General features: G+C 35.3%; 1 protein-coding gene across 2 annotated transcripts in view; it reads right to left on the bottom strand.

The window, feature by feature from the left end:
* The window catches only part of LOC149709726 (dorsal-ventral patterning protein Sog-like), a 94,170-nt gene extending 83,853 nt beyond the window's left edge, over nt 1–10,317 (bottom strand). Inside the window, exon 1 of one of the 2 annotated variants that reach the window (XM_089857703.1) lies at nt 10,248–10,317. Coding sequence is in view for 1 of the 2 variants with exons in the window: in XM_089857702.1 (XP_089713828.1) it covers nt 5,911–6,076 (166 nt within the window). In the remaining variant the exon portion in view is untranslated. Of the gene's footprint in view, nt 1–5,910; nt 7,185–10,247 lie in introns of those variants that run through there. The other variant, XM_089857702.1, reaches the window with a different exon arrangement.
* Between the last annotated feature and the right edge of the window lie 6,154 nt (nt 10,318–16,471).

Raw genomic sequence — 16,471 nt, 5'->3', positions numbered from 1 at the left:
GCCCATAAGTTCATATGTTTAATTATAAGTTTGTCACTGGTAACTTAGAAACTGGAGCTTGTCTCAGATGAAGTGAATGAGGTAGGTCATAGATTCAGGGTAAAGCGAGGTAGGCCTGGTGAGGAGCTGCTGTCAAATTTGGGCTTAGTAATGCAGACTAAATAGGACCTAGATGGAATTAAGTCCTGCAAAATTAACCACAGAGTGGAGTCTGCAATTCTCGCTTGTCGTTCTGCTAGAACTAGCTCGAGTTGCTTTAAGTCTCTCAGTTGCATACTTATGGAAGGAACATATCACTTATAAACTTATGTTAGGCCCAATATTAATTGAACCAATAAAGATATTCTACCTTCGAAATATGAACGAAGGCAAATCACAAAACACGAAACAAAAAAAAATCAACAAATGGAATCCGAATATTTAAAAGCAAACAGGAAACAAATTCCATGACAAGAATGAGTATTTTTCTTTTTTTTGGGAAGAGGTGGGAAGGGGGAGGGGTTAGAGAGAATGTCTCCGCAAATGACGTACCACACCACACCACGACGAAGGAGAAGGAAATTAGGCTTAGCGTTTAAATCATTTGGCCCAAAAAAAAGGGACCGTTTTTTCGACAAAAAATGAATGATAATTCTTTAGCCCGAGGTATAGCTTTTGCTTTGGAATCGAGGGAATCATTAAGAGATGGCTAGAATTAAGCTCCAACCGTCTCATTATTACAAACCAGGGAAATTTTTTTTAGCAAGCTTAGAAATGAAAAAATACATATATATCTAAATTGCCACCAAAAACTCGCTTTCCATATATTTTCTTCTAACGTGTTAACCTCCAAATGTAACATTCCAATTGCAACGAGGGGCCAATTACTCCGTTGTCTCATTCTTAATTCTTCAGGTTGATTATTTCTAACCATTTTCCCTGATCTCTTTTAACTTGGGCATAACAAAAGTTACGTTTTAAAAAAGGTATTTATTGTTAAGTTAGATGTTGCAAACCCAAGATCCCCCACCCAAACTATCCTGACCTTTCCATGACCTTTACTAGTCCATTTTACTTAAATTCATTAACAGAGTGAACAGCCCCTCGGAATAGTACGTTACAAATACAACTAATCGTCATTACACGCCCATTGTGAAGAATAATTAAGGAACTTTTGTTAAAATAAAAAAAGTAAAATGAGGTTTCAATTGATGTCTGTCTTATAAAAATCTATACATAATCTAATATACTAATAAATATTCAATAAAATTAATTGTACATTAATAAACTTTAAAAAGAAGTAGAATTGCACCTAAGGTAGGTAGAGGTCCTTTTATAGACAAGAATTTGGCAATTTTTTAAAAAATTTTATTTTCGGTGTAAAATTACGTGGGAGTCATTTTCGAAACTTTTTTTTATTTCATTTCATTTGTGAATGAAACAAGACGAAGAAAAAAAAAGGTTCGACGATCCAGACCGTATTTGGTCCTATTTTAAACATCGCATCCCTAAAAAAGAAAGCCCATTTCGCGCGCTTTTTCTGTCTCTCTAGGATAACAGCGGGTATAATTTCGCGCCCTTTTTATTATATCTTTTAGAACATAGCCAAGCCAATGTTTTGCCAAAATGTCTCCTCACAAGTTATTCAGCGATACTTAAATAAACTCAAAATTCATAAACAACTATTTTTTTTTCTTTTTCAAATCTCGTGCTTAAATTAAAACACGTGACTTTACTGGCGCGAGATCCGTAAGGATTGCACGTGAATTACAATAGGCCTAATAGAGGTAACGGAAAGTAAGTCACGAGGGTTTGGGTTAGCGAGAGTTGCGAGACGTAAGAAGTTTTCATCTCTAGAGTTTAAGTATTTCTTTAAGAAAAAAAAGATAAGTTTGAAAGAAAGAAAGAAAGAAGGTAAAAAGAAAAGCAAGTTTTTCTGACTTTTTGAGAGATGGTGGGAGTCATTTTATTGTACCTTGTTGACAGTCTTTCGTACGTACAAAACCACTTTTTCTCTCTCTCTCTCGCAAAAGATATAACGTAGACTTCTTTTGTTTAATAATAATAAAAGCTTGGAATGAAGAAAATTCTAACTGAAACTAGGGATTGTTTAAAGAGAAACTGAAAGCTCGAATTAAAAATATAATTGTTCCAAGAATAGAACTACTTTGTCTCCCTCCCTGTTAATGTATAGTTTTTAGACTAGGAGGATTGATACTGCATTTACACCAGGAGGAAAAACTAGCTACTTGGGTGACAAAGTAGAGTTTGGTCTCCTGGTGTGAATGGTATCAATACTCCTAGTCTGAAAATTATATAAAGGTGATATGGTATGGATTTGACAGATTGTTACTCAAAGAAAAACCTCTAGTGTATCAACTTCAAGAAAATTCTGACAATGAGTAAAGGGAAACTAAAATGTGTAGCCCTACACAGAAAAAAAATACTGTTCCCAGTTCCCACTCTTGGTCTACGTTGGATTCTAATAAAATATTTTAAAGAATTTCATAGTTTATTATTATTATTATTAATTTACCAAAATAAAGGAGAGGTTGGGTTTCCCTTTAAAATTTAAAAAGCAAGGCAGGCCATTTACTCTCCCACCCACTATAGCAGCATCCTCTTTCGAGAGAAAAGAGTTGAGCGAAGAAAAACAGAATTAAATAGCCTAGAAAAAGGTCAAATTTTCCATTCATAATATTCAATATTTCTCCCCGAAAAATTTGATACACGCTATAGGAGGAGAACCCCCGCTGTTTATATAATCTCCCGCCCTTGACGCCATTCAGTGTTGCCACCAGAATGCAATTCCCATAAAAAAAAAAGACCTAGAAATAAACCCATCACCTGATCACGAAAAACAGAATATAATTCACTCCCTCTCATCGAATTATAAATCTAATTAAATTAAAATTATATTAATATATACAGGTGTTATAATTAGGAACGCGGGAGGGGGGGAAACGGATTTCTCATGTGTTCACCCTTGAAAATAAACTTAATAAAAAATAAACCTCTACTTTTTTCTCTCCATTTCAAATGCTCTCTTTTAATTTATTCATATACGGGTGTAATTGAATTGCTTGATGGCGCGACTTAATACAGTTGTAGCAAAAGAAAAAGAAGCGTCTTTCTATCGCTTGCTTTTGCCTTTCGTCTAAACTTTAAATACCCGACCGCCCTTACACGTAATCGCAACAACGTCGTAAATAAATATAAATAAATTTAAATTAAAATTAAAAGGGTTAGAGTCATCAAAAATTTAATATTTTAAAATTAAATCATTAGACTCCTATTTGAACGCGCAGATCTTCTGGATTCGGAATAAATATTCCATTTTTTAAGAAAAAAAACTTCGTTTTCTCTGAACTTTTTCCCAATCAGTTGAATTTCGCGCTCCCCCCGATGACGTAGCGATCAAGAACACGCCCGATTTCCTGGTATAAACGCAAGGTCCCCTTATGACGTCATCGGGGGAATAAAATATACGCTAGTTATATCCCCAGAGGTTTTAAAACCAAAACAAGCCATTTTCCAAAAATAAACGACGTGTCATTACCCCTTTAAAATAATATTGGCTGCACGCGCTAACAGAAATTTTCTATAAAAAGCTCGCGCCAATATATTTTTAAAAATTGCAATAAAAAACGGTAAACAATAATAAAACAAACTACGTAACTTTTTCAAGGTTAAATAAATGTTTGCCACGCCCCCTTTGATTTTATTTATTTTTTTATTCGCTAACCCGTATTGGTATATATTTCGGATTCAAGCGTGTCAAAAATAAAATAAAAATTGGCACAGACATTTCTACGTTACAAATAAAAATCCCGTATTTTATATAACACAGAAAGGAGAGAGAGAGAGAAGTAAAAAAAAAAAAGCGTGAGCAGATGTTTGGGAAATAAAAACTATAAAAAAAGTGATACACGCGAACCTTGTTCAGTCATGTGAGAATATAATATCACTGGGAAAAAAAGAGAGGAAAAAAATCTCGCCCCTATCATAACGGATGAAATCTCTCTCTCTCTCTCTCTCTCTCTCTCTCTCTCTCTCTCTCTCTCTCTCTCTCTCTCTCTCTCTCTCTCTCTCTCTCTCTCTTCCGAGAAGAGGGAAGAGGAAAGAGAGAGAGAGAGAGAAAACGGGACGAAATAAAGATGAAGCTAAAAAGTTGGGATGGATAGATCCCAAACCCAATCCGATCCCTAATACGTAACGTCCGAAGTTCATCATTCAAACGAAAGAGTGCGTTCTTATTTTCTCCTAGTTACATATGTAATTAAATTGGTTCTTTATTAAAAGATGATTATCTCAATCCCGGATTGATTTCAGTTCCGTGTATTTGGTGGTATCATTTCATAGAGGACATTTACATCTATCATATTTCCAAGGGGTTTCCCTGGAATTGTCGTACGGCTATAGTTATAACTTGTTATATGAAAGTTGGAGGCGAGGTCGAACTTAGTTTAATTAATTTCTTTTTATTATTAAAAGTCGATTATTTCCGTTCTCGATTGGTGTAGATTCAAGTATTTGGTATCATTAGATAGAGGACATTTATGGCTATCATTATTTCCAAGGGATTTCCCTGGAATTGTGGTAAGTTTCGAATTATAACGTTTTGAACTGAGAGGGGATGTTTCAAAAATTGGTAGTTCATTGAAATCTCATTGACCGAGTCGACCGAGTATATGGTAATAGACAAGACAATTTTAAATTTTAATGGAGTTCCTCTAGGCCTACTTCTAGTGATGGATTACTTACTACGCTAGACAGAATGGAAAATAAATCCCAGAAAGGAAAAAAACTAGGGATGGAGGTGGGGGCCTAGAGAGAGATCCGCAAACCCGTCCGGAAGTTTGAAGAATTTTTTTCTTTCTCTTCCTTAAGGATTTCGGAGCTGTAAAGGATTTATTTGGTCCCATCCCCCCCGTCTCGCGCATTCCACTCTCTACAAGGCTGCTGCTGATATCAGTGTGTGTCCCCGTGTTCCTTTTAGACAAGTTCTAATAATCCCGTCCGCCCCGGCCGCTTCTTGTACGAGAGTGGATGGATGGATGAGTAGAATCACCGATGAAAACATCCCGTTGCGCGAAAAGAAGCCCAAGAGCAAAAGGATCAAAACGAAAAAAAGGATGGAGAGAGAGAGAGAGATCCAGTCCTCGCTAGCGAAACTGATTAAGATTTACATAGAGAAATAAATTTTTGAAGATTGATAAAAATTTAAAAGGAATTGAAAATAATTATGAAATATTATAAGGGATGAAGGAGGACGTATTTCACGGACTTTAAATTCGAAAGAGGACTGGCAATGAATTAAGTAATTTTAATTTACTTCCTCCCTCCCACGCGCCTAACTTCAAACAGAGATCACTTTGAAAATAATTAATTCCTTAACTTAAAAGTGACCTTGATATACTAAAACGCACGTAACGTCACATTATTCCATATATTTTCTATTTCATATCCCCCTATAGGATTTTACTACAAGTTTTCATCTTAATTTTAAAAATCGTTCATTTTTTATCCTGTCAAATTTAGTGTAGCAAACTGTCTAATTTTAATCTCTTAATTTGATTACAATAGTAGGTTAACAGGCGTCTAATCCCACGTAGCTTTACAACGATAACGTTGCTAAGCCTATTTTTCTTTTATCTAATCAACTCGAAGATGTTTTAAACAAAATAATATTGACTGATAAAAATAATAATTTTAAAACACCTTCGTAATTTTAAAAGGTAATAAAACTATTATAAAAAAATATGGGGCGTAATTTTAACCGCAATTGAAAATTAAGTTAATTTAAATAACTAAACAAACAAACTTTGTTATAATTAACGCGGAATAAGAAAATGCGCCAAATATCAAATATAACACGTGGTAATTAAAAGGCGCGAAAGAAAACAATTAAGAAAGGTAAATATATCTTACGAGTTTGCCTGGCTCTCCTGTTCTTGGTGTTTTCTTCAACTATGGGTGGTTTATTATTTTTGCGTCTCGACGAATGCCGATCGTTTTTAGCCGATTCAACGGCGAGCGCCGCGAATAACGCCAAACAAACTACGAAATAAGTCGCCGACACTAAACGCGACGACATGATAATACTAGTGTATATTTATACGTCACACGAATAAACCAAGCGCGCCAAAATAACAACGGTGGTCTTTTTAAGTTTGGCGGGAAAGAATTCGCACGCGCGAGAAGAAAAAAAAAAAACAACCGCGAAACAAACTACGTAGAACTATTTATAGAATACTTAAGCCTAACAAAAGTAAAGTCGAAACGTAGTTTTTCTTAAGTTTCTTTAACCAACCGTTTTTACGACGGTAACGCTTCCTTGAATGACCGATGTCGCCGTAGAGTTCGACCAATCAAATCGCTTCTCATGTTACTCTAATAGTATTAGAAAAACCACGTGGGTACCCAAATAAAATAATAAAAAAACACCGCGAAACTACTAACAATTCCTGTTTTGTTTCAACGATATTAAAAAGGAATTAAAATGATTAATATAATATTCGTCGTGGTATTTTTCCGTCGACAATTTCGGTGTATTTCTTTTAGAATTAATTTTCTTAAGTCGAGAGAAAAAATCTTAAGGTCGACGAGTACTAGCCCGAAGCCAAAATTGAAGATATATATTTTTTGATTTTTGTCGCCGAAGTTTTAAAGAGGTAAAAATAAAATTGTTACCACGCGCACAAGGCCGTACCGGTACAACTAAAACATTATTATTCCGTTTTTAAAAAATCATCAAAATTCTTATTTTTCTTAGATATAGAATTTTTATTCTAACTCTTTGACAAAATCAGGCGCGAAAAACCTCGAGAAATTCTTCCGAGAGCGCGTGAAAATTACCCGCGCTTTTTTTCACGCACGCGCGCAAAAATAAAAAGGAAGAAAAATTGAATTATAATGAAGCGAGCAGACACACTCCTTTTTTTTCTGGCACGAGAAATTTGGCGGGACTTAGTTTCCGCTGCTGCGAGTTGAAGTTTTGACTGTGTGTCGGTCGGAGCGGGCGCCGCGCGACTGTATTCCGCAAGAAACTGAGCTCGATTAAAACAACTTTATTCCGGGTGCGCGACATCACCAGGGACGCCAGAAAGGCCAAGGAGGGGGAGTTACGTCACTGGGCAAAGCGCCAATCGCGAGCGCCCTACCCCCTTAAGCGCGAGCGCGCGCGCGCGTATACATGGACTTTCGCGCGCCCTATCTACGGGAAAAATACTCCACCATCCAGATATATTTTCTCTAAGTTCCAAGGGAACCACCGGGACTTTTCTTTTAGGGAAGCTCTCTCTCTCTCTTTGCAGCTGCTAAGATCCTCGAGTGTGTCGAGGATGCTTTTAGGGATGCCCGGGATGAGAGATGCTAAAGAGAAGATATCCTCTCTTTTATAAGTTCGAACGCGACCCGCTCCGTACTACCAACCAAAGAATTAAATGCAATTTTTCCCAAACTTTGAAACGTCATAACTTTAGTTTAAAGACACTTCCAGGGAAATCCCTTGAGTACGTCATAGCCCTAAATGTCCTCTATCTAATGATACTAAATACTTGATCCTACACCAAATAGGATACGAGATAATCAATAATAATTAGATTAGAGATTAATGAAATAAAAAAAAAATAATTTTAGTTTTTAACGCAATTGTAACTTTTGAATGAAATTGCGTATGGTTTTAAAATTAAAATAAACGGGTTTTTGAAAAGCGGGTTTTATAATTTAATTATTTTAAATGATATCAAGGTATAGGATCACGCCGCGTCCCACGCGCCCAAACATTTCAAACATTTAATCTAGGGAATTAATTATGTGGGCGGATTAATTGATTAAGATTAAAGAATTTTTTTTTAATACCTCAAATTACTGGATGAGAGAAATTCTACTTTGAAACCGGAATATAATTCAATCTGAGGTTGAAGTATAAAGGGACAATGAAATGTGTAGTGTCTGCGTAGACGGTAGGCCTAAAGCTTTCCCGGTTTCAAGTCCATTAAAATACGCCGGGTAAGGCCGGGTAGCTGGCTACTATAGATGGGAGAGATAGAGGCTTAATAAATTTCAATTAAAATGAGTTCATATTCCCTTTGCGAAGCATGTCTATTTGGCGCCATTTAAGAGCTAGTGTCGGCGAGCGTGGGACGAGGATTTTTCTATAATTTCTTTTATTTTAAGAGAAAGTTTTATAACACAGAGAGAAAACTGATAAGGGGTATTAGATTTTATTTATGTTTCAAAATGAAGTCAATTATTAGAGTCTTATCTCGTCATTAATATCTGAATGCATGCCCCCCCTTCCTCCCCCTTTTCACAAACCGGGGGTCCACGAAAAAAGGACCAAAATATAGCCTAAAATTCTGGGGATTCAATTAAACTGTCATTCGAGCTGTTGAGTGAAAGAAACTGAAACTGACAATCAAAAAAGTTGGCCCAATTTAAAGGCATATGAAGGTAAAAATCAAATACTGAAAAAATCATGAATATTATAAATATATTCAATAGGGGATTAGAAAAAGCGCAGTATGTGCACGAGAGTGAGTAGGGATAGTTAGGGTTATTACTGGTATATCAAGGTCATTTTCAAGAAATTAATTTTTTTCAAAGTATTGTGATTAAAAGTAGGTAAGCTGGGGGAGTTAATGTATTCCCCTAAGTTTACTGAATAATTTATGATAATTTATATTTGGTCCAAAAAAAGTAATGACTTCTTTACAGGTGCTCTTTGGAATTTAAAGTCCAAGATGCAATCAGATATTCTTTTTCTTTAAGATCTGTTTATCTTTTAAAAACCATCTTTAAATTCATTAAAGTTTTAGTAATCAATTATTTTAAGAGTTAGTTTTGTTTACATCGTCTATATAAAATCGTGTTTACGGTTCTTGGAATCATGCTTTTAAATTCAAGTAAAATAAGATACTTTTGCGACTAAGTCACGGGTAAATAAAACCTCTTAGAGTGAAATATAAATATTTAATTATGCTTTCAAGAATATTAAACTAAATTAATTTAAAGTATTCCGTTCATTTTATAAGGATAGAAAAGGTATTTTAAAAATATGTTCTATTCTTTCTTTTGGTGCAAAGAAAAATCGGAAGCTATCCTATTAATTAGTTCCTTCATGCATTTCGTTTTTATTGTATAAAGGGAAATTAAATTGTATAAAGCAAAAGTCGAGTGAGTAGTCGCTCGTGAAAGAATTATTCGTTTTACAGTCCCTTTAGTGGTAGCTGGGGCACTAATTAAAAACCATAGAACCGCGCACCGCCCAATTTAATATAACGCAAAAGGGGGAGGGAACCAACTGGTATTTAAAATGTTCTATACGAGGTGTCGGACATTTCATTGCAAATTGGTGGTTTTACATATACTAGAAAACTCCATATAAGCCTTTGCTAGTACTCTGATTTTACATTGATAAAACGTCTATAAATGAGCAGACGACGTTACTCTTAACGCGCGCGTTTCCGGCCTTCAAAATTTGATTAGTGTCCTACCTCTCCACAGCGAGAATTTTTCTGAGCTTGGGAAATTCCTCAATGGTGGTGTGCCGTACGCGTCTTAGGTTGGGGGGAAATCGCGTCATACAAACCATTTAAGCCTTGGCTTTAAAATACGCCAAGTATTTCAAGCTCGAGAAAATCTGAATTTCGATTCGGCTTAGACTCGAAAAATGCTTCAAGATTTTTTTTAATGTAACATAGCCCGAATTGTTTTCAATAAAAAGGCATAATACTAGCCCAGGGCTGAGAAAAGTCGAAATGTCAAACATTTTATTACGGTGATATTAATTGCTAACGACGCATGCGCGAAACCCCCAAATAGCTTCATTATTTACCAAGCGATTGGGATGATATTAGGCTTAAATTAAAGCTATTTAAACAACCAATCATCTGATAGGATCAAAATTCAAAAGGATACGGAATCTCATTAAAAACCCTGAAAGATTAAAAGTTTTCCTTACACACCCCTTTAAAGATCTAGGTCTATTTTTAAAACTGACAAATCAAAAATATACACGCCAAGATGTAAAACGCATTCCACCTCCAAGTTATGTAGATACAATTAATTAAAACTCGAATAGCGCCGGGGGGAGGGGGGTTAGGAGGGGGGAGAATGAAAAGACCGTCAGGAATTCTCATTTATCAAGGGGTTAGTTCTTCGCGACTAATTATTAAACTATGTCGACTCAATTAAGACTTTAAAATAATTAAAAATTAAAAAAAGATATGGCCATCAGCCCATAACGGAAATTTAAAACTTACTTTCCTAGTAGACATTTCTTGTAGACGAAAGAATCTTCAAGGAGATGTTTTTAAAAAGCCTATACGTTCTTTGTGATGGCATCTAAAATATAATAAAAAAAAATATAATTATTACTTAAAAATTAAATAAAGGCATTTAAATTTAACGAGGCAAGTTAATTATAATTTAAAAATTAAATAAATTCATTTAAATTTAACGATACGAGTTAATTATTACTTAAAAATTAAATAAATATATTTGAATTTAATTATACGAGTTAATTATTACTTAAAAATTAAATAAATTTATTTAAATTTAACGATACGAGTTAATAACTCGTAGTCTTTGAGCACCTTGAAAAATATATTAAATTTAACATTAAAACCATCCTCAACACGGAAACAATTGTAAAAAATATATATATATTTATATATATATTAAAAAAATCCCATAAAAATATCTGTTAACCTTAACTATATAATTTAACTTCCGTATTTTGAGGAAATAAAATCAAAACAAAACGTTATATGACGTAATCTTAATTAAATATTACGGGGAAGGAACCCCGTAACACCTGCCTCCTTAGAATCATTTAGGAGCGTGGGGAGTCCTTCCTTACTAATGAAACAAGTTAGGTTTGTTAGAATTAACGCGAGTTGGGCCCTCCTTATTGGCTAAGGAAGAGCTCTAGGACCCCCAAACCCAAACTGGTACAGCAAAACTAATAATTATTGAATAGAATGGAATGGATGGTATACAGAGAAAGAATATTACTAAGCGCATAATTGTTGGACTTAATTTAATTTACGAGATTAATTCCGTAGATTAATTAATTATAATATTAAAGGCGACTAGAATTAATTTAGGAACAAACGTAAAGTACGGAACTAAAAAAGGAAAGGAATAAAAAATAAAAATAAAAGATTGCAAGGTTTATTAATTAGTTTAAGGAGAAACTTCGTTTAAAGCCGGCGTAATACATTCCTATATTGTTTAAAAACCCTGCAGGTTGTTAATTCATAGACCCTTTTCAATCGTGAGTCCACCAAATCGTGTGGCAACATCTTAAAGCAATGGAAATAAAAGGCAGAAACAGAAATGCGGCTACGCGCAAAAGATTGATTAAAACTACGCCAACAATACATTTAGGGCTTAGGATGTAGTCATGAATTTATTTTAATTCTACCATTAATATATAACTGACTGATACATCCGAAAATGGCGCCTTGGAACTAAATTTATATTCAAGTAGAAATTAGGGTAAAAGGATATTTCTTCAATATCCAGGTGACGATTAAATATATTCATGAACGAGAACCCAACAGCCGTCAACCAACCACGTTAGTAAATTTGGGTGCTTTCTCTTCCTGTCCTTTTTTTTCTTCCATCACGCTTGTTTAAATTATTTCCTCAACCGCATGCCCCCCGTAAAAATGGCAATGAATTTGGTGCGGGAAAGATGTAGCCAGTGAGGGTTCTTATACCAACCAACTTAGTAGGTATAGTACCGTTCGTGGATATGAAAGCTAAAAAAAGGGCCCGGAACAACTTAGAGAAAGAAAGAATTAAATCATTCGCAGTTATTCTTATTTTCCCGGGCTCGAAGTTATAGTAGCTAAAATCATGGACTTTAATTCTAAAGAGGACGAGAGAAATAAAGAAGTAGTCTACTTTTATTTTCTCGACTCGTTCGCGCGAGCTACGGGGGAATACATTATTTACTTCCCCCTTCCTCGCGCGAGACTCAGAATGACCTTGAAAAAATTTATTTCCCCGAGTCTCGTGAAGCGGCGACGTAGCACGCGCTCTCCCATAGGGGAGCAAATGGGGGGGGGGGGGTAAATTCTACGCTACAAATTCGAGAAATAAAGGATATCTATTCGCGAGCAGTCTACGTCATTGGAAGGAAGAAGTCACTCGCCCATCGTAATGATAGGCTTGGGAAAATATCTCTTTGCAAAGTCAATTTTTGTTTCAAAAAGTGTAAAAACCGAAGACACCTAATTAAGGGGTTATTTTGGCGCCTTTTTGGACGCGTATACGCGGATTTCGCGCCCATAAAAATACCAGAATCTCTTTTGTCTTCGTATATTCTATTCCTCAGTTTGGAACATTTCCAAATAAAGTTCAAAGGTCATATCTAAGGACGTAGGAGTATTTGTAATTTTTATATATAGAATTATATTGACGCCTATCGAGTCAAAGACGCCAACGTCACACCCTTGTTTTAGGCGACCATATTGGATGTCGTCTGCTAAAACCACCATATGCAGTAGGATAACACTACCTAACTTCTAATTATGGACATTGTTGAGGAACTATTTCTCAATTACATCTGGACAAAGTTTTTTCTAACGTATAATAACAAGATATTAAATTACCCCAAAGAAACTTATACCTACAGTTCTATTTTTCTTAAAATTAACAACTTTGACGTACAGAAAGGTTAAAGGTCACGAAAGGGTAAAAGAAACTATAACAGTTAATATACGAGGCGTAAAACGTCGAGAGGTTAAAACGATACCGCAAAAATTTCAAAAAAGAAAAAAAAACTTATGCTACCTCACGTTTCAACGCAGTAAAAAAATTGTTTGAAAAAAATATGTTATACTCAGAAGTTAATTATTCAGAGGTTATCATACAATTATCGATTACAAGCATGTGTGAAGCATAATCCGCTTTTGTTATAAGCCACTCAAAAACAATATATTTTTATAAATTTTGGTAACTCAACTGCTGCGTTCTAAATTGCAAGTTTCACACCATTTGATTAATATATACACTTTTGTTACTACAAATCGCTTAACAATTCCTATGGGGAAAATTACTACATAGGTTAAGCCTAACGAGGCGATAAACTCCCATCCCTGATGTACATATATAATAAATTCCCATAGGTAAAGCAAATCGGTAAACCATAACCCTAAAGCTCATTAAGCGAGAAGAACTTTAAATTTTTTCCCATTTTTCAAAATCTCTCGTCCGTACCAGAAATTTTAATCATTTTTATTCTCTTTTTTAATTTTTTGAAATTAATTAAAAAAAAAATATCCGCAAAAATGGAACTTGCCCAAAAGAGACAGAGAGGGGGTCCGGAGGAAAGACTGCGGCTTTTGTTCTAAAGCAACGAGCTGATGATCAAACTCGTTAGTAAGTTAGGCTAGGTCACGTGGTGTGGGAGGGCAGGAAGGTGGGAGTAATTAAACCGTCATTTTGGACCTAGTTCATTAAAACGACGAGAATCTATGTAAAACTGGTACGTGGCCATGACATATCATCTTTGAAACAAGAGTCTAAAGTTAGGCTTAGCAGGGAACCATCTTCGAGCCGATTAATTGATCAAAGACCAAGTTCCCTTTCAACCTAATTATTTTCGATTTGCCCATGCGGATCTGATTCGGATCTTCATTGAAATATTTTAAGATATTGGATAGTAGATTGCGTACGGGGGAATAAGAGTTAACCCCTTAATTGACCTTTGGTGACCCCGGAGACCCGATCAAAGTTCAAAAGACCTTATTGGTAGCGTTCATAGTTCTTCGCAGATTGTGTGCGTGGTTTCAAAATCTAATTTTTAATCGAGATCATAGATTGAAATCATAAGTTCAAGTCAGATATCTCGGAGTAGAATAAGGTCAAAATGCGATGGCCTTAACAACAACAACTTAGGAAATGTTATTTTGAATCTGCACGCCTCCGAATAAGAATTAAATCAAAAATGATCTAATTAGCATATTATTCGACTACAAGGTTCGGTTTTGGCAAATGCACACTCGGATATCTCTATCTAACTGTGTAAAGAGATTAACTTGGATGAAATTCAAAAGCGGGGGCCATACGCGGGTCCTGGCAACAATATCACCCTATTCCTTTATTTTAAGTATATACAAGCAGATATGCTAATGAAATTGAGGTTAATTCCTTTATATCCTTAGATATCTCTTTACTGAATAATTAAGACTTTAAGCTTAATGCAATGCTACGGATGTTTAAAGCTTAAAATAATATAAGCTTTTCATTTAAACTGTATAACTTTTCGCGGAACCATGGATGGATTTGTCTGCGACGTAATTAAGTTTGGTTTCAACTATACAAATATATAGCTTTATAGAATCTTATCGAGAGCAACTCGCGTCGCTTTCAAGACGGATTTAAATTCCAAGACGTTACAATATTTAACAGATAATATAATGTAATTTTATCTCGGAATTTTTTTAAAGTGAAAGTGAAAATAATAACGCCTCTTTTTCTCTTTAAATTTTTGCCTATAGGGTTTAGTGGTTTGGAAAATCTTAAAATCGCGTTATTTATACTGTTTGAGTGGCTTAGACAGACTAAAAGTTAATCTCCATAGGTGCATATCGAGCCGCTAAAGGATTATAACAATTAACGGTCATTTTACATTTCATTATCACTTTAAATTTTGCCAAATATAATTTCAATCGAAAACCCAAGTTTCGCCCATTTTGCGTCGCCGCTAAAAATAAGGTTTCCTTATTGGTGGCTCGGGATGTGTCACGTGATATTCTTAATCTCTCTATATATAAAATTTGATAATTTAAGGGAGCGTCAAAAAATGTCCGAGCAGCGTCAAGTTAATTGCTAGTGACGTCGTAGCGTGCCGGCAAACGCCACACCTTTTGACGCGGCGACAAAACAACAGACAATGGCCGCGACGACCAAGAATTTCTAATTAAAAATTCCAGCAACCAACTTTGATACTAACGGACCACGACAAGATACTATACACCCTTGTATAGACGGAACATATAGTCTCTTAACTCCTTGCTACGTACACACGTTTCTCTCCCTGACTTTTCCAGACAGGTTTTCCCTGACAGTTTAAACTAATTTTCCCTGACCAATATATAAAAAAATTCCCTGACAGACACCCTTTTTCAAAATCCCTAACTCTGTGGTAAAGAAACTTCTTAAGAAATCCGATTTCAGCCGAAGGAGGTTTTTGGTTTTTGTCTAAGAAGATAAGAGAGTTTTCACACGCGGACCTTTGTAAGTTGTCGATGCGACAGAGACGTTGTTACCCAAAGAAATAACTCGACTCGACAAGCTTTTGCCCAAATTCCCACGCCAAGAGAGAGAGAGAGGATAGAGAGCCCCGCAAAAATTGGATTAGAGCAAAGCGTGCGGTCGTAGGATTTAAATTTTTGAGGGTCTATATGTTCAATGTCCTTCCATGGTAGGCCGCGGGTACCGCTAGCTAGCGAAAGCTTTGGGCAGATTTTTACTGTTTAAGGTATCTAGCGTGCTACGCATAGTTTACAGGCTATGAGGATTCATATGATCATTTACACAGGGAGGCCAGGTTTCAGGTGTTACACAAGGAGGCCTGACTCCCTGGGTAAGTCTAAAGCCAGGACTCCTTGTGTAAATGGTACGAATCCTCCTAGTCTGTTAAGTATCTATAAGTTATACATACATACAGTAAGCACGGAATCTCCATTTGAGATTACTAAAGACAAATATTTTATCGGGATTTGTTAAATTTGGTATTGTCTTATCCGGTCTTATCTTGGAACAAGAGTTCTACGGAATTAACCCTTTTTTCTTCCGAATCTCCAAAAATCATTAATTCATTTCACCTGTGCACGAAAGTTAAGTTACGACAATCCCCCATAGTATACTATGCCTTACGTTTAAAAAATTTTATCGTGAAGAGTTACTTAGTAATAATCGTTTTAGCTACCTATATTTGAAAAAACGTGGATGCAATTTTTATGCCTAAATCGAATTTGTAGACTAATCAAATATGCAAATAGTATATGGTATACTATAGAAAGAAAACTGATTATCATTTCCGAATCACGAGTTACGGGAAATAGAAAAAATATGAAAAAGGAACGAGCGGAAATTCGGTATAATTCGCCAATTGACTATAAGTACGGTAATAGCTACACTAACGTTTCTCCGCCATAAAAAAAAAATCAATACAAATATCAGTTGTAGATACACCTAGCCTATACCTACCAGTAATATTTCAACAAACCCTCTATAGGAAAAAGTATAGAATTTATAGAATTGCTCGATATGGATGGTATAAACAAGCCTAAATAGACCATTTTCAAATGGGGTGAAGGGGGTTAATAGATGAATTATAGACCAAATTTTAAGTTCTTATTGTAGCTAGGCGATTTTACGTTAGTAGAATTTTGAAGAAAAATTCCAAAAGACCCAAATAAGAAAATAACATTTTCGAGTCAATTAGAGAAATATAGATTTCGTGTCA

The sequence above is a fragment of the Phalangium opilio genome, unplaced genomic scaffold (assembly GCF_054372755.1).
Source record: "Phalangium opilio isolate 3A_F unplaced genomic scaffold, DU_Popi_V2 ptg000011l_1, whole genome shotgun sequence".
In the NCBI taxonomy this organism is placed as follows: domain Eukaryota; kingdom Metazoa; phylum Arthropoda; class Arachnida; order Opiliones; family Phalangiidae; genus Phalangium; species Phalangium opilio.
This window is presented reverse-complemented; position numbering and strand designations above follow the sequence as displayed.